The 23,660-nt window shown below is 44.2% G+C and overlaps 1 protein-coding gene across 1 annotated transcript; it reads left to right on the forward strand.

The window, feature by feature from the left end:
- Nucleotides 1-5,009: 5,009 nt before the first annotated feature.
- On the forward strand, nt 5,010-22,969 carry LOC137545324 (zinc finger protein 585A-like). The gene is made up of 5 exons (XM_068266436.1): nt 5,010-5,036; nt 5,270-5,295; nt 10,142-12,105; nt 22,159-22,302; nt 22,527-22,969. The coding sequence occupies exons 1-5, from the start codon at nt 5,010-5,012 to the stop codon at nt 22,967-22,969; spliced, it is 2,604 nt and encodes an 867-aa protein (XP_068122537.1).
- Nucleotides 22,970-23,660: the final 691 nt, after the last annotated feature.

Genomic DNA, 23,660 nt, shown 5'->3' on the forward strand with positions numbered 1-23,660 from the left:
ATTAGATGGACAGCATTTGTGAACAGCAGTTTTCAGATCTTGCCACAGATTCTCGATTGGATTTAGATCTGGACTTTGACTGGGCCATTCTAACACATGGATATGTTTTGTTGTAATCCATTCCATTGTTGCCCTGGCTTTGTTTAGAGTCATTGTCCTGCTGGAAGGTGAACCTCCGCCCCAGTCTCAAGTCTTTTGCAGTCTCCAAGAGGTTTTCTTCCAAGTTTGCCCTGTATTTGGCTCCATCCATCTTCCCATCAACTCTGACCAGCTTCCCTGTCCCTGCTGAAGAGATGCACCCCCCGAGCATGATGCTGCCACCACCATATTTGACAGTGGGGATGGTGTGTTCAGAGTGATGTGCAGTGTTAGTTTTCTGCCACACATAGCGTTTTGCATTTTGGCCAAAAAGTTCAATTTTGGTCTCATCTGACCAGAGCACCTTCTTCCACATGGTTTCTGTGTCCCCCACATGGCTTGTGACAAACTGCAAACTTGACTTCTTATGCTTTCTGTTAACAATGGCTTTCTTCTTGCCACTCTTCCATAAAGGCCAACTTTGTGCAGTGCATGACTAATAGTTGTCCTATGGACAGATTCCCCCACCTGAGCTGTAGATCTCTGCAGCTTGTCCAGAGTCACCATGGGCCTCTTGACTGCATTTCTGATCAGCGCTCTCCTTGTTCGGCCTGTGAGTTTAGGTAGATGGCCTTGTCTTGGTAGGTTTACAGTTGTGCCATACTCCTCCCAATTCTGAATGATCGCTTGAACAGTGCTCCGTGGGATGTTAAAGGCTTTGGAAATCTTTTTGTAGCCTAAGCCTGCTTTAAATTTCTCAATAACTTGAACCCTGACCTGTCTGGTGTGTTCTTTGGACTTCACGGTGTTGTTGCTCCCAATATTCTCTTAGACAACCTCTGAGGCCCTCACAGAGCAGCTGTATTTGTACTGACATTAGATTACACACAGGTGCACTCTATTTAGTCATTAGCACTCATCAGGCAATGTCTATAAGCAACTGACTGCACTCAGATCAAAGGGGGCTGAATAATTATGCACACACCACTTTCCAGTTATTTATTTGTAAAAAATGTTTGGAATCCTGCATGATTTTCGTTCCACTTCTCACGTGTACACCACTTTGTATTGGTCTTTCATGTGGAATTCCAATAAAATTGATTCATGTTTGTGGCAGTAATGTGACAAAATGTGGAATAGTAACCAATATTACAGAGGCGCCAAAAGGATAAAATTAGATAAAATGTTTAAAAAAACAGGGAGGAAATGGGTGGACCTACCTCCCTGATGCAGACACAAGAACTTGTCAGATTTATGACAAATAAAAGGTTTATTTTACATACTCCAATATTTTGCAACGCGTTTCGTGGGCTCCACCCACTTCATCAGGCTATAAAAAGGAGCAATTCAACACTCTAGGACAGAAGAAAACAAAGCCGCCATAAGATTCTGTTACAATATGTTCATACCATAATTATATTATATACACAGTATTTCACAAATAGATTCATGCTAGTTGCCTATATATATGAAGACCCATTCAGTAACAAAGTGCGGATCGATAAGCGGAGTATTATTCTATATCAGGTGCCTATTAAGGAAAAAAGAATATGGTTCTATTTTGTAGGTAAACAGCGTGATTCTGGTAGGAATGAAGGACTAACAAAAACGCATGTTTACTTTAAGAAAGTGTAGGTATATGTGGGGTTCAGCGGAGTGGGTATTCAATGTGACCAATAGGATAAAAAATCTTACCTTGTAAGCAGCCTCAGTCAGCTTAGCGCCTCTGTGCCTTGCTGCCGTTTTTGCTGCTTCTAATATAGTCAAGTTAATTGGTAGATTAGTGCCCATTAACCAATTGACAGAGACTTTCCGTCTCTACGTAATGCGGATGCGCCCATTATTTATTAGTATAGTGTAGGCGTCGCGTCATATGACGTCCTGCGCCTGCGCAGTATACATCCGGAGTTCAGGACTCCCTTTGGGTAGTGTCGGCCAGGCGTGCGCGTCATGCGTCTACTTGCGCATGCGCCTGGGGACACGGAAATGGCACTTCCGCCATCTTGGTGTAGGGCGAAGTTGGACTATTTACGGAGAGATGTTTAAACCCTCATAAGAGGGGTAATAATGTTTAAATAAGAATATAATTATGACAAAGATCGTAAGACCAGGGGGAAAAATGAGAGAATGTTCTGGGCTAGCGTGCAATTGCTAGTTTGTAAATATGACAATTCTTTTGCACGCATTGTCATGGTAACCATGACGCTAGGCATGTGTTTGTAAGAGTATAGAGCACTGTTCTATAGTGATTAATACTCCATAGTGATGTTTTCTTAATTTAAGGAAAAAACAAGACCAATAAATACAACTAAAAAACAACAAATTGAATGATTCCTTAAAAACACTTGCACACAAGAAGAAAACATTTGCACATAGAAGAAACATTTTTCAAAATATCTGAGAAGTCAAAAAGAAATATACACAAAAAAAATATTATATGTGTACATATCTCTTGTCTCGTCATGCACTTCCATTATGATTAATAGTCATAGATATAATGCCAACATATATTAACAGGGTGAAAAAGAAAAAGGTGTAGGGAATTATGGGGAGGAGAAAGATGGGGGAAGAGGAAGAAAGAGGGGGGAGAGGGGTCAGGGTTAGATCCAGATTAGGCAGGGGAAGGTTAGGTTAAAAACAGTACATGAACAGGGAAGGAACAAACCACATTTTAAAACTCGTTATAAGAAATCTGGCTAAAAAATAGGATCAAGGAGAGGACCAGTAAAAATTTAGTGTTAAAGCTTAGTATATTTGAGGTATTAGTGTATTTTTTCCAGCTGCTCATTGAGTCCAGCTGGAGTCAGAGTTTTTAAGATCTGAATCCAGTACATTTCTTGTTTTTTTAGGAGTTCAAAAGTATCCTGATGTGCATTCGAAATTTGTTCTATTAACGTGATGCGGAAGAGTGCTGGGTCGCTGTGGTGATGTGAAGTGAAGTGCCTAGATACACTGTGTAGTGGATAATTTTTGAGGATGTTTCTTTTGTGCTGTCCGACCCTTGCACGTACCAGTTGTGTTGTGCGGCCAACATATTGTAAACCGCATGGGCAGGATATAACGTAGATCACGTTCCTGGATGTACAGTTTATATGATTCTTGATGGGGTATGTTTTGTTCATGGTGTTGGATTTGTAATTGTCTGTGGTACAAACGAATCGACAGGCCTGACATTTCTTGTTCATGCAGGGGAAGGACCCTGATTGTTGTTGAGTGCTGGGGTTAGGTTCTTTTGCGTCAATATTGTTGACACGGCTGGGAGCTAGTATGCTTTTTAGGTTGGGGGCCCTTCTGAATGTTACCAGTGGGGTTTTTGACAGCAGAGGTGATAGGAAGGGATCTTGAAGTAGGATTTCCCACCTCTTATTTAGAATCTGTCTAATTTGATTATGTTGTGAACTAAATTTTGTTATGAATCTAGTGATATTATCTTGCGAGTGGTCTGTGTTTCTTTTTGATCTGTTGGTGGAGTGTATAGCCTTTTGTCTGGCGTTTTTTATCAACTTGCTGGGGTATTTTCTGGTTCGGAATTTGTCCGTGAGGGTCTGGGATTGGGTTTTAAAGACTTCTAGGTCGGTACAGTTATCATGTATTCTTTTATATTGACTGTAGGGTGTATTTTTTATCCATGGTTTGTGATGAAAACTATCAAAGTGTATGAAGTTGTTGGCGTCAACCGGTTTAAAAAAGGTTTTCGTTTTGATGGAATTGAATTCTGTATATATTGTGAGGTCGAGATAATCTATGGTGGTTGGGTGTTGGTTGTAAGTGAATTGCAGGCCAGCCGCATTAGAGTTGAGAAACATAATGAATTGAGGGATTAATGAGGGGTCTCCTCTCCATATCAGAAACAGATCGTCTATATAACGTTTGTACAATACTATATTGTCATGAAATGGGGTGCTAGGGTGAATTTTGAGTTGTTCAATGTAGCCTACTGCCAGATTAGCATACGATGGTGCGAATGAGCTGCCCATGGCGGTCCCACTTATTTGCTGATAAACTATGTCGTTAAAAGTGAAGATATTATGGTTGAGGATGAATTCCACGCATTGTCGGATGAAATATTGTTGATTCGAGGGCATTTCTTGGTGGGAGGAGAGATAATGTTCCAAGGCTGTGAGTCCAAACGTGTGTGGAATATTGGTATACAGGGAGGTTATATCACAGGTGAGCCAACAATAGTCTTGTTGCCAGGTTATGTCTTTTAGTAAATGTATCAGATGTTGTGAGTCTTTGAGATATGAAGGGAGGGTTTGGACTAAAGGTTGTAGGTGCTGATCTACAAAGCGGGAGAGGTTGCTGGTAATGGAGTTGATTCCAGAGATGATAGGTCGGCCAGGGGGTTTATTGAGACTTTTGTGTATTTTAGGAAGATAGTAAAAAAACTGAGTTTTAGGATGATGATTTATGATAAAGTTTCTTTCGTTTTTGGTTAAAATGTTGTTTAGAAATGCTGTATTAATAAATTCTTTTAGTGTGGAGTTATGTTCTATAGTGGGATCATGTGTGAGTTTCTTATAGTGTCTTTGGTCTCCTAACAGTCTCTCCGCTTCTTCCATGTAATCAACTTTGTCGAGTATGACTATCCCCCCTCCCTTATCTGCTGGTTTTATCACGAGTTCTGAATTCTTTTTGAGGGTATTCAGGGCTGTTATTTCTTTTTTAGTTAGGTTGGGGTTGGTGGACTGTTTGGAAAGTTGTATTTTCTGTAAATCCTCTAGTACTAACGAATAGAAAGTTTCTATGAAGTTTCCCTTGGATGCCACGGGGTAAAAACGGGAGCTGCCCTTGAGTTGGGTGGTTATGTATCTCTCTACAGCAACGTTGTCTGGTTGTACAATAACTGTGGGTTGGAGGTCGTTCATTGTAGTGATCAATGAAGTGCTGGATTCGGTTTGTAAGGTGTTAGCGATCTTTTTTATGGCGAAATGTCGTTTGAGAGTCAGTTTTCGGATGTAAGTATTTAAATCTGCGAAGAGTTCGAACAAATTGGAGGAGCTAGTAGGGCAGTAGGAGAGGCCTTTTTCTAGTAGCGTGATTTCGTGTTTATTGAGGATGTGTTGGGACAAGTTGAAAATGCATTTTTTGGGGGAGGGTGAACCGGGTGTAGTTAGGGTGGGGTGGTAGTGGTCCTGTTTCTTTTTTCTAGTGCCTTTTCCTCTGCTTCCTCTTTTTCTAATTCTGACAGGGGTCTCTTGGATTGCTTCTTGGGCTGTAAGAAGGTGTGGTGACTTTTTGGACTGGGTAATGATGTTGTCAGGATGTTCTGGGAGAGACTGGAGGGGAGTTCTAAAAAAGAAGTTGTTAGTGTGTCATTAGGTTTTACACTAATACCTCAAATATACTAAGCTTTAACACTAAATTTTTACTGGTCCTCTCCTTGATCCTATTTTTTAGCCAGATTTCTTATAACGAGTTTTAAAATGTGGTTTGTTCCTTCCCTGTTCATGTACTGTTTTTAACCTAACCTTCCCCTGCCTAATCTGGATCTAACCCTGACCCCTCTTCCCTCCTCTTCCCCCATCTTTCTCCTCCCCATAATTCCCTACACCTTTTTCTTTTTCACCCTGTTAATATATGTTGGCATTATATCTATGACTATTAATCATAATGGAAGTGCATGACGAGACAAGAGATATGTACACATATAATATTTTTTTTGTGTATATTTCTTTTTGACTTCTCAGATATTTTGAAAAATGTTTCTTCTATGTGCAAATGTTTTCTTCTTGTGTGCAAGTGTTTTTAAGGAATCATTCAATTTGTTGTTTTTTAGTTGTATTTATTGGTCTTGTTTTTTCCTTAAATTAAGAAAACATCACTATGGAGTATTAATCACTATAGAACAGTGCTCTATACTCTTACAAACACATGCCTAGCGTCATGGTTACCATGACAATGCGTGCAAAAGAATTGTCATATTTACAAACTAGCAATTGCACGCTAGCCCAGAACATTCTCTCATTTTTCCCCCTGGTCTTACGATCTTTGTCATAATTATATTCTTATTTAAACATTATTACCCCTCTTATGAGGGTTTAAACATCTCTCCGTAAATAGTCCAACTTCGCCCTACACCAAGATGGCGGAAGTGCCATTTCCGTGTCCCCAGGCGCATGCGCAAGTAGACGCATGACGCGCACGCCTGGCCGACACTACCCAAAGGGAGTCCTGAACTCCGGATGTATACTGCGCAGGCGCAGGACGTCATATGACGCGACGCCTACACTATACTAATAAATAATGGGCGCATCCGCATTACGTAGAGACGGAAAGTCTCTGTCAATTGGTTAATGGGCACTAATCTACCAATTAACTTGACTATATTAGAAGCAGCAAAAACGGCAGCAAGGCACAGAGGCGCTAAGCTGACTGAGGCTGCTTACAAGGTAAGATTTTTTATCCTATTGGTCACATTGAATACCCACTCCGCTGAACCCCACATATACCTACACTTTCTTAAAGTAAACATGCGTTTTTGTTAGTCCTTCATTCCTACCAGAATCACGCTGTTTACCTACAAAATAGAACCATATTCTTTTTTCCTTAATAGGCACCTGATATAGAATAATACTCCGCTTATCGATCCGCACTTTGTTACTGAATGGGTCTTCATATATATAGGCAACTAGCATGAATCTATTTGTGAAATACTGTGTATATAATATAATTATGGTATGAACATATTGTAACAGAATCTTATGGCGGCTTTGTTTTCTTCTGTCCTAGAGTGTTGAATTGCTCCTTTTTATAGCCTGATGAAGTGGGTGGAGCCCACGAAACGCGTTGCAAAATATTGGAGTATGTAAAATAAACCTTTTATTTGTCATAAATCTGACAAGTTCTTGTGTCTGCATCAGGGAGGTAGGGCCACCCATTTCCTCCCTGTTTTTTTAAACATTTTATCTAATTTTATCCTTTTGGCGCCTCTGTAATATTGGTTACTATATCGTGTCCACCCCTGGTGGAGGGGAATTGGCCCCTTCTTCTTTTCTACGGAGAGCGACTTCTTACTCCTGAGTGGGGACAGGTCTAATTTCCCCACCTGCCTACACAGTGGTTACCTGGCAGGTAACCCAGACTTGTGAGTATTACTCCAACCTCATTTTTCACACAATTCTTAATTACCAGTACATACTGCACCATATCGGGCTCTCGGTGTCTCCCCCCCCTTTACTAAAATGTGGAATACTTCAAGGGGGCCGAATACTTTTGCAACCCACTGTATATAAAATCGTGTATGTGCCACAATCACTTGAAAATGCCTTGACCGATTTGAACGAAAGTTGGTATACAGATCCCTTACTACCTGGGATGATATGTTCTGGGGGTCTCGCGTCCCCCCTGCACACCTGGGCGGAGCTACAAGCAGCAAATCAGATTTCACCCATTCATGTCAATGGAAAAAATGTAAAAGGCTGCCATTCTCACAGTAATCAAGCCAGAGTCCCCACACTTGGCACAGTTGGTCACTTGGTGACCGAGGTTACAAATTCAGAAAAAGTGGGCGGAGCATGAAACAGCCAATCAAATTTCAGCCATTGATTTTAAATGGAAACTGTAACCTGCAGCCACTCTTACATTGTCAATGGCAGAGGCTTCAAACTTGCCACAGTCAGTCACTGAGTGACTGAGATTAATATTCAGGAAAGTGGGTGGAGCCTATACCAGCCAATCAAAATTCATCTATTGATTTTCAAGGGGAATATTTAAACTGCTGCCATTCTTACACTGTTTATGGCAGAGGCTTCATACTTGCTACAGTCGGTCATTGGGTGACGGGTTTCAATTCACTAAAGGGGCAGAGCCACAAACAGCCAATCAGATTTATTTTCTGGATAAACTGCTTCCGTTCACACAATTTTGATGCCAGGAACCTGAAAGCTCACAAACTTGGTCATTGAGGGACTTTGTGTCCAGGTTACAAAAAGTGGGCGGAGCCAAAAACTGATTTCCCTGGGAAAATGTAAACTGCAGCCCTTCTTACACTGTTAATGGCAGAGTTCTCAGGCTTTGCCCAGTTAGTCATTGGATGACTGGGATTAATATTCAAAAAAGTGGGTGGAGCCTAAGAAAGCCAATCAAAATTCATCTGTCAATTTTCAAGGGGAATATTTAAATTGCTGCCATTCTTGCACTGTTAATGGCAGAAGCCTCAAACCTGGTGCAGATGGTCATTGGGTCACTGGGGTTCAAATTCAACAAAGGGGCGGAGCCACAAACAGCCAATCAGATTTGTTTCATTTCACTGGGATAATACAAATTAATGATGCCAAGGACCCCAAAGCTCACAAACTTGGTCATTGAGTGTTTGTGCGTTAGGGTTAGAAAACATGGGAGGAGCAACAGCAGCTAAATACATTCCCGGGCAACGCTGGGTCATCAGCTAGTAGTATATAAAATGTAATAAATGTCCTCCCAGAGAAATGGGGTATATGTTAGTTCCATATGGATTAGGGGGTTATACTCACCTCTGCCCCTCTGCTCCCAGATACAATCCCATACACATGCCCCAATCTACAGGACCCCAATCTCCAGAGCCCCTCCAATGGGCCAGAGAATAACTATCTCCACTCCCCTCCAACCTTTAGCAATGAAGCAGCTCAGATCTATTTCCATATTCAGATCTTTTGGCCTAAGGGCCACTCACACTTCAATATGCAGGGCGATTTTACCGCAATTAGTGGGGTAGAAATTACTGGACACCCTCGCTACCCCCGACGATCAGCACTTTGTTAACCACTTCACAACTGAGGGTTTTTACTACCCCTGGAGCACCAGAGCAATTTTCACCTTTCAGCGCTCCTTCCATTCATTCGTCTATAACTTTATCATTACTTATCACAATGAAATGAACTATATCTTGTTTTTTTCACCACCAATTAGGCTTTCTTTAGGTGGGACATTATGCCAAGAATTATTTTATTCTAAATGTGTTTTAATGGGAAAATAGGAAAACATTTGGAAAAAAAATCATTATTTTTCAGTTTTCGGCCATTATAGTTTTTAAATAATGCATGCTACTGTAATTAAAACCCATGTAACTTATTTGCCCGTTTGTCCCGGTTATTACACCGTTTAAATTATGTCCTTATCACAATGTTTGGTGCCAATATTTTATATACAAATAAAGGTGCATTTTTTTCCATTTTGCACCCATCCCTAATTACAAGCTCATAATTTATAAAGTAACAGTGTTATACCCTCTTGATATAAATATTTAAAGAGTTCAGTCCCTAAGGTAACTATTTATGTTTTTTTTATTGTAATTTTTTGTATTTTTTTATATTACAAAAAATAAAAAAATTGGTAACAATTAGGGAGTGTGGGAGTTAATGAGTTAATTTATATTGTAAAATAATGTATTTGTATATGAAATATGTTTTTGGGTGTAGTTTTACTTTTTGGCAACAAGATGGCCACAGTACTTTTTTGTGAATGCGTCCTGTAAGCGTCGGAAGTACGCTTACAGGAAGTTCAGGGAGGCTGGGTAACTTTTTTTTTTTTTTCCCACAATGATTACGCTGCTTCTCACATGCCAATATCTCTGAGATGATGCAAATTGTATGCTAATTATATGCAAAGTTATGCAGCTGCTGCCTCTTGTCGATTTCTCATCTGCATAAACTTTGCATGAACTTGGAATTCTCGGCAGATCACTGACCCTCCCTAGTGATAATTGCTCCTCCCCTCAGAATTCTCTAACAGGAAGTGATGATGTTTCTCTCTTTGCAGCGCGGAGTCCCGGCATCAGGAACCTCTCAGAGACTCGTCTCTCTGTATCCACAGACTGTACAACGGATGATGATGTCACTGGACAAGAGTCTCCTGCAGATATCCTGGTGACCCCAAATATTCCCCCAGACTCCCCCCACCTTTCTAACCCCGAGGGGCCTCATACCCAGCACAGCTCTCCCCCTGCTGGAGGGTCTTATTCCTGTTCCATGTGTGGGAAATGTTTTGTATGGAAATCACAGCTTGTCCGACATGAGAGATCTCACACTGGTGAGAAGCCCTATTTATGTGCTGAGTGTGGGAAATGTTTTGTGGGTAAATTAAGTCTTGTCAGACATGAGAGATCTCACACTGGGGAGAAGTCTTACTCATGTGCTGAGTGTGGGAAATGTTTTCGGTCTAAAGGGGAGCTTGTCCAACATGAGAGATGTCTCACTGGTGAGAAGCCCTATTCATGTGCAGAGTGTGGGAAATGTTTTGTGCAGAAATCAAATCTTGTCATACATGAGAGATCTCATACTGGTGAGAAGCCCTATTCATGTGCTGAGTGTGGGAAATGTTTTAAGTCTAAAGGGGAGCTTGTCATACATGAGAGATGTCACACTGGTGAGAAGCCCTATTCATGTGCTGAGTGTGGGAAATGTTTTAAGTCTAAAGGGGAGCTTGTCATACATGAGAGATCTCATACTGGTGAGAAGCCCTATTCATGTGCTGAGTGTGGGAAATGTTTTAAGTCTAAAGGGGAGCTTGTCATACATGAGAGATCTCATACTGGTGAGAAGCCCTATTCATGTGCTGAGTGTGGGAAATGTTTTGCATTTAAATCAAAGCTTGCAAGACATGAGAGATCTCACACTGGTGAGAAGCCCTATTCATGTGCTGAGTGTGGAAAATGTTTTGCTCGGAAATCACATCTTGTCATACATGAGAGATCCCACACTGGTGAGAAGCCATATTCCTGTGCAGAGTGTGGGAAAAGTTTTGTGCGGAAATCACATCTTGTCACACATGAAAGATCTCACACTGGTGAGAAGTCCTATTCATGTGCTGAGTGCGGGAAATGTTTTGTGCGGAAATCACATCTTGTCATACATGAAAGATCTCACACTGGTGAGAAGCCCTATTCATGTGCTGAGTGTGGGAAATGTTTTGCATTTAAACCAAAGCTTGCAAGACATGAGAGATCTCACACTGGTGAGAAGCCCTATTCATGTGCTGAGTGTGGGAAATGTTTTGCAGATAAATCACATCTTGTCATACATGAGAGATCTCACACTGGTGAGAATCCCTATTCATGTGCTGAGTGTGGGAAATGTTTTGCAGATAAATCACATCTTGTCATACATGAGAGATCTCACACTGGTGAGAAGCCCTATTCATGTGCTGAGTGTGGGAAATATTTTGCAGATAAATCAAGTCTTGTAAGACATGAAAGATCTCACAATGGGGAGAAGCCCTATTCATGTGCTGAGTGTGGGAAATGTTTTGCATTTAAATCATATCTTGTCATACATGAGAGATGTCACACTGGTGAGAAGTCCTATTCATGTGCTGAGTGTGGGAAATGTTTTCGGTATAAAGGGGAGCTTGTCAGACATGAGAGATCTCACACTGGTGAGAAGCCCTATTCATGTGCTGAGTGTGGGAAATGTTTTCGGTCTAAAGGGGAGCTTGTCCAGCATGAGAGATGTCACAGTGGTGAAAAGCCCTATTCATGTGCTGAGTGTGGGAAATGTTTTGTGCGGAAAGAGCATCTTGTCAGACATGAGAGGTCTCATACTGGTGAGAAGCCTTATTCATGTGCTGAGTGTGGGAAATGTTTTGCATTTAAATCATATCTTGTCATACATGAGAGATATCACACTGGGGAGAAGCCATATTCATGTGCTGAGTGTGGGAAATGTTTTAGGTCTAAACGGGAGCTTGTCCAACATGAAAGAGTTCACACTGGTGAGAAGCCCTATTCATGTGCTGAGTGTGGGAAATGTTTTGCTCGGAAATCACACCTTGTCAGACATGAAAGATCTCACACTGGTGAGAAACCCCATGCATGTGCTGAGTGTGGGAAATGGTTTCTGTCCAAAGCGAAGCTTGTCATACATGAGAGATGTCACACTGGTGAGAAGCCATATTCCTGTGCAGAGTGTGGGAAATGTTTTGTGTGTAAATCAAAGCTAGTCATACATGAGAGATCTCACACTGGGGAGAAGCCCTATTCATGTGCTGAGTGTGGGAAATGTTTTGCACGGAAATCACATCTTGCCAGACATGAGAGATGTCACACTGGTGGTAAGTAAGGGTCAGTGATAGCTTTGCCTCCAGAGAACCTGAAGTGGCCACAGCATACTGCTCCCCATCTCCCCAGCATAGCAGGCAGTAGGGAGGATGGAGAGGGGAGTGCAGCGGCCAATAACAGGCTTGTTCAGTTCCGCTTATCCCTCTCTCATCACTGGGAGAAGCTCTATTACTGCACTGAGTGTGGGAAATGGTTTGCCCATCAGTGGTCTTCTCCAGTGTTTGTTTTATCCCTTGCTAGAGGCACATGGCAGCATATTTACCCAGAATCCTGAGGACTCTTTCATGCTGCTCAGTGCATTGGTTTGTAAAGCAATAAAGTCTCTGAACTGAGGTGACATGATGGGATTATTATTATTTAGTATTTATATAGTGCTGACAGCTTCCGCAGCGCTGTACAGAGTACATAGTCATGTCACATAACTGTCCCTCAGAGGAGCTCACAATCTAATCCCTACCATAGTCACATGTCTATATACAGTACAGACCAAAAGTTTGGACACACCTTCTCATTCAAAGAGTTTTCTTTATTTTCATGACTATGAACATTGTAGAGTCACACTGAAGGCATCCAAACTATGAATGACCACATGTGGAAGTATAGTACATAACCAACAAGTGTGACACAACTGAAAATATGTCATATTCTAGGTTCTGCAAAGTAGCCAGCTTTTGCTTTGATTACTGCTTCAGTGTTCTCCCCAGAAATTTTTTTCCAGCCGGGTGGGGGACGGTCATGCTGATTGTCACTAGGTGGGTTATCGCCAACGCCCCCCCCCCCCCCCCCCAATAAAATTGACAGACTAGGCTCCGTACTGGAATCTCTTAAAGAAAAATTGAAGAAAAATTAGGCTAGCTATTTACCTGGGGCTTCTTCTAGCCCCTTAAAGTCCTCCTGCTGCCCTCATCGCCATTCCACGCTGCTCTGTTCCTTAGCCTCGCACCAACGCGATCATGCTGCCGTGGCCAGGAGCACTTTGCTGGTGCACAGTAGCGATTTTTTGTTACCCCGAAGTGCAGAACGCTGCTGGTCACGGGAACGTGATGATGGAGGAGGCAAATGACACGTTGTGGCCACGCATGCAGCAGAATGACTGCATGGGATTAGAACTATTTAAGAGGCTGGAAGAAGCCCCAGGTAAGTAGCTGGCCATTTTCTTTTAACAGGTAAAGTGTCTTTAAAGTTCTAACTACCCTTCTGCTGATTTGACAATGAAACTAGCAGCTTTCCCTATATACATGGGTGGTCCCAGTATGGGAAAGAGGATTTCTGGGCCATAGCATATTGATAAGCAGGCAGCTTATGAATACCATGCTATGGCCCCAGATATCCCCTCTCACACCACCCATGTATATAGGGAACATGGGAACAAATCTTAGTAGTTTCATTTTCAAACCTGGCTGCTGGTTGTAACGACACTCAGTTACAAGGGATATTGCTGGCTATGTGGCTGTCAAGGGGCCAGGGTGCCTCACTAATCACTCGCTGCCTGCTTTTGCCCTGTACGAGTCTGTGGCTGTCAGTACAGCGTCTCACTCTCCCCCCTCAGACCAGTCTAGGCTGGCAAGAATCAGAGACCAGGGGACACGGTCACAGGACAGGATAATCAGGGGGGTGAAAGGGTTAAGCATCTTGAAGTTCTAGCTGGCTGGGGCTGAGTTAGATACCCCCCTCCTCCATTAGCAGCAGCCAGCGAAACTCTCATACACACAAACGCACAGCGGCTGGCAGCAGGATGAATACAGCGAGAGGAGGAAGAGAGCGTCTGGCTAAACATTCCACAGAGAACTGAGCCATGCTTCCTCTGCGATCTGCTGCTCACTCAGCTAAGCTGCGTGTGACGTCACCTGCATTCCCCGCCCCTCCATACAACTGCCGGGAGCTGAGGAGGAGGGGGGCGATAGTGCCTCAGTGACGTCACCTGCATTCCCCGCCCCTCCACACAACTGCTGGGAGCTGAGGAGGAGGGCGGAGGCAGCGTCCCTGAGTGACAGCGGCTGGCTGCAATGGAACAGCCGCCGCTGCTCACTAAAGAGCCACACAAAACGGGATAATTTCACCCCGGTGCTCAGAGGAGATCAGCCGGGTGCTCAGAGGAGATCAGCCGGGCGGACCGCCCTGGTAAATGGCTCTGGGGAGAACACTGTGCTTTTCACACTCTTGATGATTCTCATACCTTTCCCAAAATCTAAATTTTGATTCAACACTTCTTAAAGAGGAGCTGTCAGCCATACTATCTCAGAAAAAACACATATATGTAGATAAATGTTTAGCTACTTACATAACAGATGTATTGCACTGTCCACGTTTTGATTTTAGCGATTTTTCTACAGTAAAATAAAAGAAGAAAACTCTTCTTAGGATTTTCCATTTTGACTGTCTATTTTGAAGCCAATCCTGACATAATTTCCTCCCTTACTCTGTCTGTGTATCATTGCCCGCCCTCCTCCCAGTCATCAGACACTCCCACACAGCTCTGCAATAGAAAGTGCATTGTCTCAGCATGAGCAATATTGGCCAATCAGATCAGAACAGAGATGTGGGAGGGGAAAACAGGAGGGAAAGAGGCTTCAGCCAATCAGGCTGCATTAGTTATGTCTGAGGGGAAAGGAAAGCAGAAAAAAAGAAAACCCAGCATGCCCTGCAACTTCCTTTGTGTGGCAGATGTACCAAGTAAGTGCCAGGGAGACTGGGGAATGGTGTCTGATGGAGAAGAAAAGTAAGAGTGATTATTAGCTTGTGGATTGCCTGGTTAGCATCCTTATTACTTGTTTACCAGATAAAATTATAGAATTGATTTTATGCCCGACAGTTACACTTTGAAAGCTGAGCATGTTAGTGAGACCGGACCTGTCTTTAGTAAAACCAGACTGCGAACTGAAATAAGATGATTCTGTGCAATGACACAGACTGTCCCGTGTCTCGGAGTGCTAAAATATATGAACGGTTAACCTTTTTGTCTATCTGCTGCTCTCAGAAGCCCAGTTCACTGCCAGTAAAGTGTTTTATGGCTGTAATTCCATGAGGGGTTCAGTGAGGGGTATGCTATAGTCAGACTGAGTTGCTGCATACAAAATGTGCGTGAGGTGAAGCCGATATGAGTGTGAACAAGAAATACCATCTTGAATTGGACACTAACTGAAAACGATGAATATTTACTGTGGTGATAATGATAGTAAACCATTAGTAAATTACCGTTATCTTTCTAAAACTTAACCCAATCCTACTCTCTCACAGAACCCTCCCCCCGATGCCTAACCCTAACCACCCCCACCACACACTCATCCTTCATAACCATCCTACCACTATGTTCTGCCATTTCCTGCCTGATGGGGGTGGTATTAACCCTTTCCACTCGTATGTCCCGCATAGCGATGAACGGTTAACCTTTTTGTCTATCTGCTGCTCTCAGAAGCCCAGTTCACTGCCAGTAAAGTGTTTTATGGCTGTAATTCCATGAGGGGTTCAGTGAGGGGTATGCTATAGTCAGACTGAGTTGCTGCATACAAAATGTGCGTGAGGTGAAGCCGATATGAGTGTGAACAAGAAATACCATCTTGAATTGGACACTAACTGAAAACGATGAATATTTACTGTGGTGATAATGATAGTAAACCATTAGTAAATTACCGTTATCTTTCTAAAACTTAACCCAATCCTACTCTCTCACAGAACCCTCCCCCCGATGCCTAACCCTAACCACCCCCACCACACACTCATCCTTCATAACCATCCTACCACTATGTTCTGCCATTTCCTGCCTGATGGGGGTGGTATTAACCCTTTCCACTCGTATGTCCCGCATAGCGAGACATCGCAAAATCCGCGTTCCAGTCGGACATTTTTTCAGCAGCGGTTTGTGGTGCATCTGGCTGCACGGAAAGCCTGATCTCTGTCCCTATACTTAGTGATCATGTAAAACTACATGCCCACACAGGTGATACCCCCCTCCCCTACACAGGAAGTGGGCGATCAGCGCTGGCAGGAAGTAGCAGCATCAACTCTGCTTTGTTGTTGCTGATTGTTCCTGCTTTTCTGCATGGCCTTTTTAGCAGATTCCTGGCAAATTACTTCTGGTAGATTCCTGGCTGATCCCTTGCAGGTTTTTTCATTCAGATTTCTTGCAGATCCATTGCAGATACCTGGCAGATTACTTTTGACAGATTCCTGGCAGATCCCTTGCATGTTCCTTCTTGCAGATCCCTTCTGGTTATTTTTTTGAAGATTCCTTGCAAATTCCTTACAGAGCGGAGCAATGGCATCCTCTGCAGCAGGTAAAAGAAAAATGACAGCGTTTGAGGTGGCACAGCAGATTATGAATGACAGCAGCTCAGAATCAGATGTGCAGGATTCTGGTGATGACAGGGACTATACAGGAAGTGCAGAATTATTAGGCAAATGAGTATTTTGACCACATCATCCTCTTTATGCATGTTGTCTTACTCCAAGCTGTATAGGCTCGAAAGCCTACTACCAATTAAGCATATTAGGTTATGTGCATCTCTGTAATGAGAAGGGGTGTGGTCTAATGACATCAACACCCTATATCCGGTGTGCATAATTATTAGGCAACTTCCTTTCCTTTGGCAAAATGGGTCAAAAGAAGGACTTGACAGGCTCAGAAAAGTCACAAATAGTGAGATATCTTGCAGAGGGATGCAGCACTCTTAAAATTGCAAAGCTTCTGAAGTGTGATCATCGAACAATCAAGTGTTTCATTTAAAATAGTCAACAGGGTCGCAAGAAGCGTGTGGAAAAGCCAAGGCGCAAAATAACTGCCCATGAACTGAGAAAAGTCAAGCGTGCAGCTGCCAAGTTGCCACTTGCCACCCGTTTGGCCATATTTCAGAGCTGCAACATCACTGGAGTGCCCAAAAGCACAAGGTGTGCAATACTCAGAGACATGGCCAAGGTAAGAAAGGCTGAAAGACGACCACCACTGAACAAGACACACAAGCTGAAACGTCAAGACTGGGCCAAGAAATATCTCAAGACTGATTTTTCTAAGGTTTTATGGACTGATGAAATGAGAGTGAGTCTTGATGGGCCAGATGGATGGGCCCGTGGCTGGATTGGTAAAGGGCAGAGAGCTCCAGTCCGACTTAGACGCCAGCAAGGTGGAGGTGGAGTACTGGTTTGGGCTGGTATCATCAAAGATGAGCTTGTGGGGCCTTTTCGGGTTGAGGATGGAGTCAAGCTCAACTCCCAGTCCTACAGCCAGTTTCTGGAAGACACCTTCTTCAAGCAGTGGTACAGGAAGAAGTCTGCATCCTTCAAGAAAAACATGATTTTCATGCAGGACAATGCTCCATCACACGCGTCCAAGTACTCCACAGCGTGGCTGGCAAGAAAGGGTATAAAAGAAGAAAAACTAATGACATGGTCTCCTTGTTCACCTGATCTGAACCCCATTGAGAACCTGTGGTCCATCATAAAATGTGAGATTTACAAGGAGGGAAAACAGCACACCTCTCTGAACAGTGTCTGGGAGGCTGTGGTTGCTGCTGCACGCAATGTTGATGGTGAACAGATCAAAACACTGACAGAATCCATGGATGGCAGGCTTTTGAGTGTCCTTGCAAAGAAAGGTGGCTATATTGGTCACTGATTTGTTTTTGTTTTGTTTTTGAATGTCAGAAATGTATATTTGTGAATATTGAGATGTTATATTGGTTTCACTGGTAAAAATAAATAATTGAAATGGGTATATATTTGTTTTTTGTTAAGTTGCCTAATAATTATGCACAGTAATAGTCACCTGCACACACAGCTATCCCCCTAAAATAGCTAAAACTAAAAACAAACTAAAAACTACTTTCAAAAATATTCAGCTTTGATATTAATGAGTTTTTTGGGTTCATTGAGAACATGGTTGTTGTTCAATAATAAAATTATTCCTCAAAAATACAACTTGCCTAATAATTCTGCAATCCCTGTATTGTCACTGATGATGAGGATTATTGCTACAGTGATGACACTGATATTGATGAGGCTGCTGAAAGTGGGGAGGGTGACGGTGATCACAGAAAATGGGCAAGCTTCTTTCCTACCAGTGACTGCTTGCTGCATCATTTTCCCTTTACTGTGTGTCATGCAGGGGTACAACTGCCTGCAGCTAATGTTCCAGAAACTGTCCGTGGGGTTTTTTGAGCTTTTTTTTTTTTTACACCGGCCCTATTAGAAGAAATTATTAATGAAACAAATGATAATGCAAAAAGGAAGTTAGAAAATAACCCTCCTTCAGCCAGATCCATCTGGAGGAGCTGGACGGATGTTACTATGCAGGAAATAAAGGCATACAGTACTTTGGAGTCATTCTTAGGATGGCACTGCAAGAAAGGGGAACTATCCAGGATTTTTTCTCAATTCGCTGGATCAATTACACCCCCATTTTTGGAGATATTTTTTCTCGTGAGCGATTTAGTCAGATCCATTGGATGCTACATGTTTCTCCACCCATCAGTGGTCCTGAAGGCCCTCACACTAGGGGTGGGAAGGTCAGGAACTTGACAGAGCATAGGAAAGAAAGATGCAGAAGTCTGTTTGTACCCCATAGGAATGTAGTGATTGATGAAAGCACAATTAGTTTCAAAGGAAGATCAAAGTACAAGATGTACAATCCTCAGAAACCAAGCAAGTGGGGGCTACGAGTGTTTTCTATGGCTGATTGTGAGACTGGATACCTCTTTGCGTTTGAACCGTATTATGGATCTGCAACTACGGAAAGCTTGCCAAGGCCAGACTTGCCATTTTCAGCTCGCATTGTCCTTCATCTTTGTACAAATCTGAAACAAGCCACTCCTGGACATGGATACCATTTATTTACACATCGATTTTATACCAGTCACATATTGGCACAAGAGTTACTAAAAGAAAAAATTCACATAACTGGAACGGTCATGCCCTATCATAGTTACATGTTTACATAGTTATTTGGGTTGAAAAAAGACATACGTCCATCGAGTTCAACCAGAGAACAAAGTACAACACCAGCCTGCACCCTCACATATCCCTGCTGATCCAGAGGAAGGCACAACACCAGCCTGCTCCCTCACATATCCCTGCTGATCCAGAGGAAGGCACAACACCAGCCTGCACCCTCACATATCCCTGCTGATCCAGAGGAAGACACAACACCAGCCTGCTCCCTCACATATCCCTGCTGATCCAGAGGAAGTACAACACCAGCCTGCACCCTCACATATCCCTGCTGATCCAGAGGAAGACACAACACCAGCCTGCACCCTCACATATCCCTGCTGATCCAGAGGAAGGTACAACACCAGCCTGCACCCTCACATATCCCTGCTGATCCAGAGGAAGACGCAACACCAGCCTGCACCCTCACATATCCCTGCTGATCCAGAGGAAGGTACAACACCAGCCTGCACCCTCACATATCCCTACTGATCCAGAGGAAGGTACAACACCAGCCTGCACACTCACATATCCCTGCTGATCCAGAGGAAGGTACAACACCAGCCTGCACACTCACATATCCCTGCTGATCCAGAGGAAGGCACAACACCAGCCTGCACCCTCACATATCCCTGCTGATCCAGAGGAAGTACAACACCAGCCTGCACCCTCACATATCCCTGCTGATCCAGAGGAAGTACAACACCAGCCTGCACCCTCACATATCCCTGCTGATCCAGAGGAAGGCACAACACCAGCCTGCACCCTCACATATTCCTGCTGATGCAGAGGAAGGCACAACACCAGCCTGCTCCCTCACATATCCCTGCTGATCCAGAGGAAGACACAACACCAGCCTGCACCCTCACATATCCCTGCTGATCCAGAGGAAGTACAACACCAGCCTGCACCCTCACATATCCCTGCTGATCCAGAGGAAGGCACAACACCAGCCTGCACCCTCACATATCCCTGCTGATCCAGAGGAAGGCACAACACCAGCCTGCACCCTCACATATCCCTGCTGATCCAGAGGAAGGCACAACACCAGCCTGCACCCTCACATATCCCTGCTGATCCAGAGGAGGGCACAACACCAGCCTGCACCCTCACATATCCCTGCTGATCCAGAGGAGGGCACAACACCAGCCTGCTCCCTCACATATCCCTGCTGATCCAGAGGGGGGCACAACACCAGCCTGCTCCCTCACATATCCCTCCTGATCCAGAGGAGGGCACAACACCAGCCTGCTCCCTCACATATCCCTGCTGATCCAGAGGAAGGCACAACACCAGCCTGCTCCCTCACATATCCCTGCTGATCCAGAGGAAGGCACAACACCAGCCTGCACCCTCACATATCCCTGCTGATCCAGAGGACAAAGTACAACACCAGCCTGCTCCCTCACATATCCCTGCTGATCCAGAGGAAGGTACAACACCAGCCTGCTCCCTCACATATCCCTGCTGATCCAGAGGAAGGCACAACACCAGCCTGCTCCCTCACATATCCCTGCTGATCCAGAGGAAGGCACAACACCAGCCTGCACCCTCACATATCCTTGCTGATCCAGAGGAAGGCACAACACCAGCCTGCACCCTCACATATCCCTTCTGATCCAGAGGAAGGCACAACACCAGCCTGCACCCTCACATATCCCTGCTGATCCAGAGGAAGGCACAACACCAGCCTGCACCCTCACATATCCCTGCTGATCCAGAGTAAGGCACAGCACCAGCCTGCACCCTCACATATCCCTGCTGATCCAGAGGAAGGCACAGCACCAGCCTGCTCCCTCACATATCCCTGCTGATCGAGAGGAAGGTACAGCACCAGCCTGCACCCTCACATATCCCTGCTGTTTCAGAGGAAGGCACAACACCAGCCTGCACCCTCACATATCCCTGCTGATCCAGAGGAAGGCACAACACCAGCCTGCTCCCTCACATATCCCTGCTGATCCAGAGGAGGGCACAACACCAGCCTGCTCCCTCACATATCCCTGCTGATCCAGAGGAAGGCACAACACCAGCCTGCTCCCTCACATATCCCTGCTGATCCAGAGCAAGGCACAACACCAGCCTGCACCCTCACATATCCCTGCTGATCCAGAGGAAGGCACAACACCAGCCTGCTCCCTCACATATCCCTGCTGATCCAGAGGAAGGCACAACACCAGCCTGCTCCCTCACATATCCCTGCTGATCCAGAGGAAGGCACAACACCAGCCTGCACCCTCACATATCCCTGCTGATCCAGAGGAAGGCACAACACCAGCCTGCACCCTCACATATCCCTGCTGATCCAGAGGAAGTTGCAACACCAGCCTGCACCCTCACATATCCCTGCTGATCCAGAGGAAGGCACAACACCAGCCTGCACCCTCACATATCCCTGCTGATCCAGACGAAAGTACAACACCAGCCTGCACCCTCACATATCTCTGCTGATCCAGAGGAAGGCACAACACCAGTCTGCTCCCTCACATATCCCTGCTGATCCAGAGGAAGGCAAAAAACCCTTACAAGGCATGGTCCAATTAGCCCCAAAAGGGAAAAAATTCCTTCCCGACTCCAGGTGGCAATCGGATAAAATCCCTGGATCAACATCAAATATCTGATTGATACACTACAAGTAGACAACCCTCCCCAAAAGGTTGCAATAAAAGGAAAAAACCTCCTCAATACAGACCCAGAAATACACCAAAGACATTTTCTAGAAATAAGAACAAACAGGGTGAGTGTGGCCAAGATGGCGACGGAGTAAGACACGCTACTGCTGAGCTCCGGTGAAGACCGATCTATTTGCAGCTCCAGCCTTACCGCAGAGCCTTTTCTAAGCTGGGGATAGCATCGGTACACCCTACTGGACTCACGGCTGACATGTCCCGTCGGAACAAAACTCTTACCGCCACTTCCTCCATTGAAAAATACATGCGGGTGGAGCAGGCCGGCCTACCACAACGTGGTCGAACACAGCAGCGCCAGAGCGGAGCGGTAAGGCACAACTCTTTATCCCCACCATGAGACTTATCCGCTGCTGACCACGGAGACATGGACAATCAGACAGATGACCACACGCTATCAGGGGATACTACCCCACATTCTTCCGCCATCTTGTGTCGCAGTTTATAACTCCGAGACTCAGGCCTCTGAATCCTTCCTGGACGAATCTCTCCCTCTGACCTCTGATGAGGGTAACCCAGACTGGGAAGTGGCCTGTGACCCTGAAGATGGTAGTGAACCTGAGCTCACCCTTAAATATATGTACGGTCAGTTACTGGCGGCCATTACTGAGTCCCGCACAGCAGTTACTGCAGTTACAAGACAAGATATGCAGAAGCTGAGAAACCAGAGTCTCTACACTTGAAGACACGGTGGCACCACTCTCTGGGGATATTTGTATGGTCAAACGCCAGTCTGCCGCTAATTATACTAAATGACATTGAGAACCGACTACGTCATAATAATTTACGCTTTGTTGGTCTCCCTGAAGGGATTGAAGGTACCCGACTGGAGGACTTTATTGAACAATGGCTCCTACAACACTTCGGGGCTGACAACCTCTCTAATGCATTTGCTGTAGAACGCGCACATCGGGTCCCAGCTCGGAAACCCCCACCTGGTAAACCTCCGCGTTCCTTCTTAGCATGCATCTTAAACAGCAGAGACAGAGACATCATCCTGCGTTTAGCACGTACTAAAGGTGATATAAAAGTTGATAATGCTAAAGTTATAATTTTTCCAGACTTTTCCTCGGATTTGCAAAAGAAGCGGTCTTCCTTCATTGATATCAAAAGGCGATTAAGAGGTGCGAATATCCCCTACTCAATGCAGTTCCCAGCTAAACTGCGAATTGTAGATGGGGATGATACTACCTTTTTCACAGACCCACAAGAAGCGGTGGACTGGCTAGATACCAAACTGAAACGTAGCTGATTTCCTATCATGCACACATATCTATTACTTTAGTTGCTGTATACGAATATACCTTCTCTCTCTTTATAACCCTTCTCTAATATTCTTCTGGTTTATTATTATGTTGTGAGGTTGTACTATATTGGCAATAATAACTTAAGCTCTATTTGGGCAAGTAATGTATATGCACTATTATCAGCATTGTGCATTGTGGCTCTGCGGTATATATACCTTACCTAGTAAATTGGTCTGTCTGGGCTAATTTCAGCACTTGGTTCACTTAAGTACGGTCAGTTTCTAACTGACCTCTTGCCTGGTTTCTGTTTTGGGGTATAAGACCCCGGTACTTGGTTGTTGTTATTTGTTAAGTACTGTGGGTAGGGGTTCATTATGGGTTTCTGTTATTGTTTCTCCTTTCTAGGCTGGCTCTTAGCTGATTCTAACATCTTTTACCTATTGCAACACTTACGCTATGGTGACGTTATGGTCTATTGCCTCATGCTGAAAAGTACTCACTATTACTCCCTGTATTTCAATGCCGGTAACTATGGATAGGTTGACATTCATGTCTTGGAACGTCTGAGGCATGAATGACAGCTTTAAGAGGACCATGATCTTTAGGCAAATTGACAAATTACACCCTGACATAGTGTGTTTGCAGGAGACCCACTTATTGCCTGGGAAGACGCCTTGCCTGCATAAGAAATGGGTA

This window comes from Hyperolius riggenbachi, chromosome 2 (genome assembly GCF_040937935.1).
Source record: "Hyperolius riggenbachi isolate aHypRig1 chromosome 2, aHypRig1.pri, whole genome shotgun sequence".
Taxonomy (NCBI): domain Eukaryota; kingdom Metazoa; phylum Chordata; class Amphibia; order Anura; family Hyperoliidae; genus Hyperolius; species Hyperolius riggenbachi.

Excerpts from the sequence above, each read along its gene's own strand:
- LOC137545324 (XM_068266436.1), top strand. The coding sequence starts at position 5,010 with ATGTCGTTTGAGAGTCAGTTTTCGGAT. Across the intron at positions 5,296-10,141 it reads CTTGGATTGCTTCTTGGGCT|TCTTGTCAGACATGAGAGAT; the intron begins GTAAGAAGGTGT and ends GGGTAAATTAAG. Across the intron at positions 22,303-22,526 it reads CACCCTTAAATATATGTACG|GGATTGAAGGTACCCGACTG; the intron begins GTCAGTTACTGG and ends GTCTCCCTGAAG.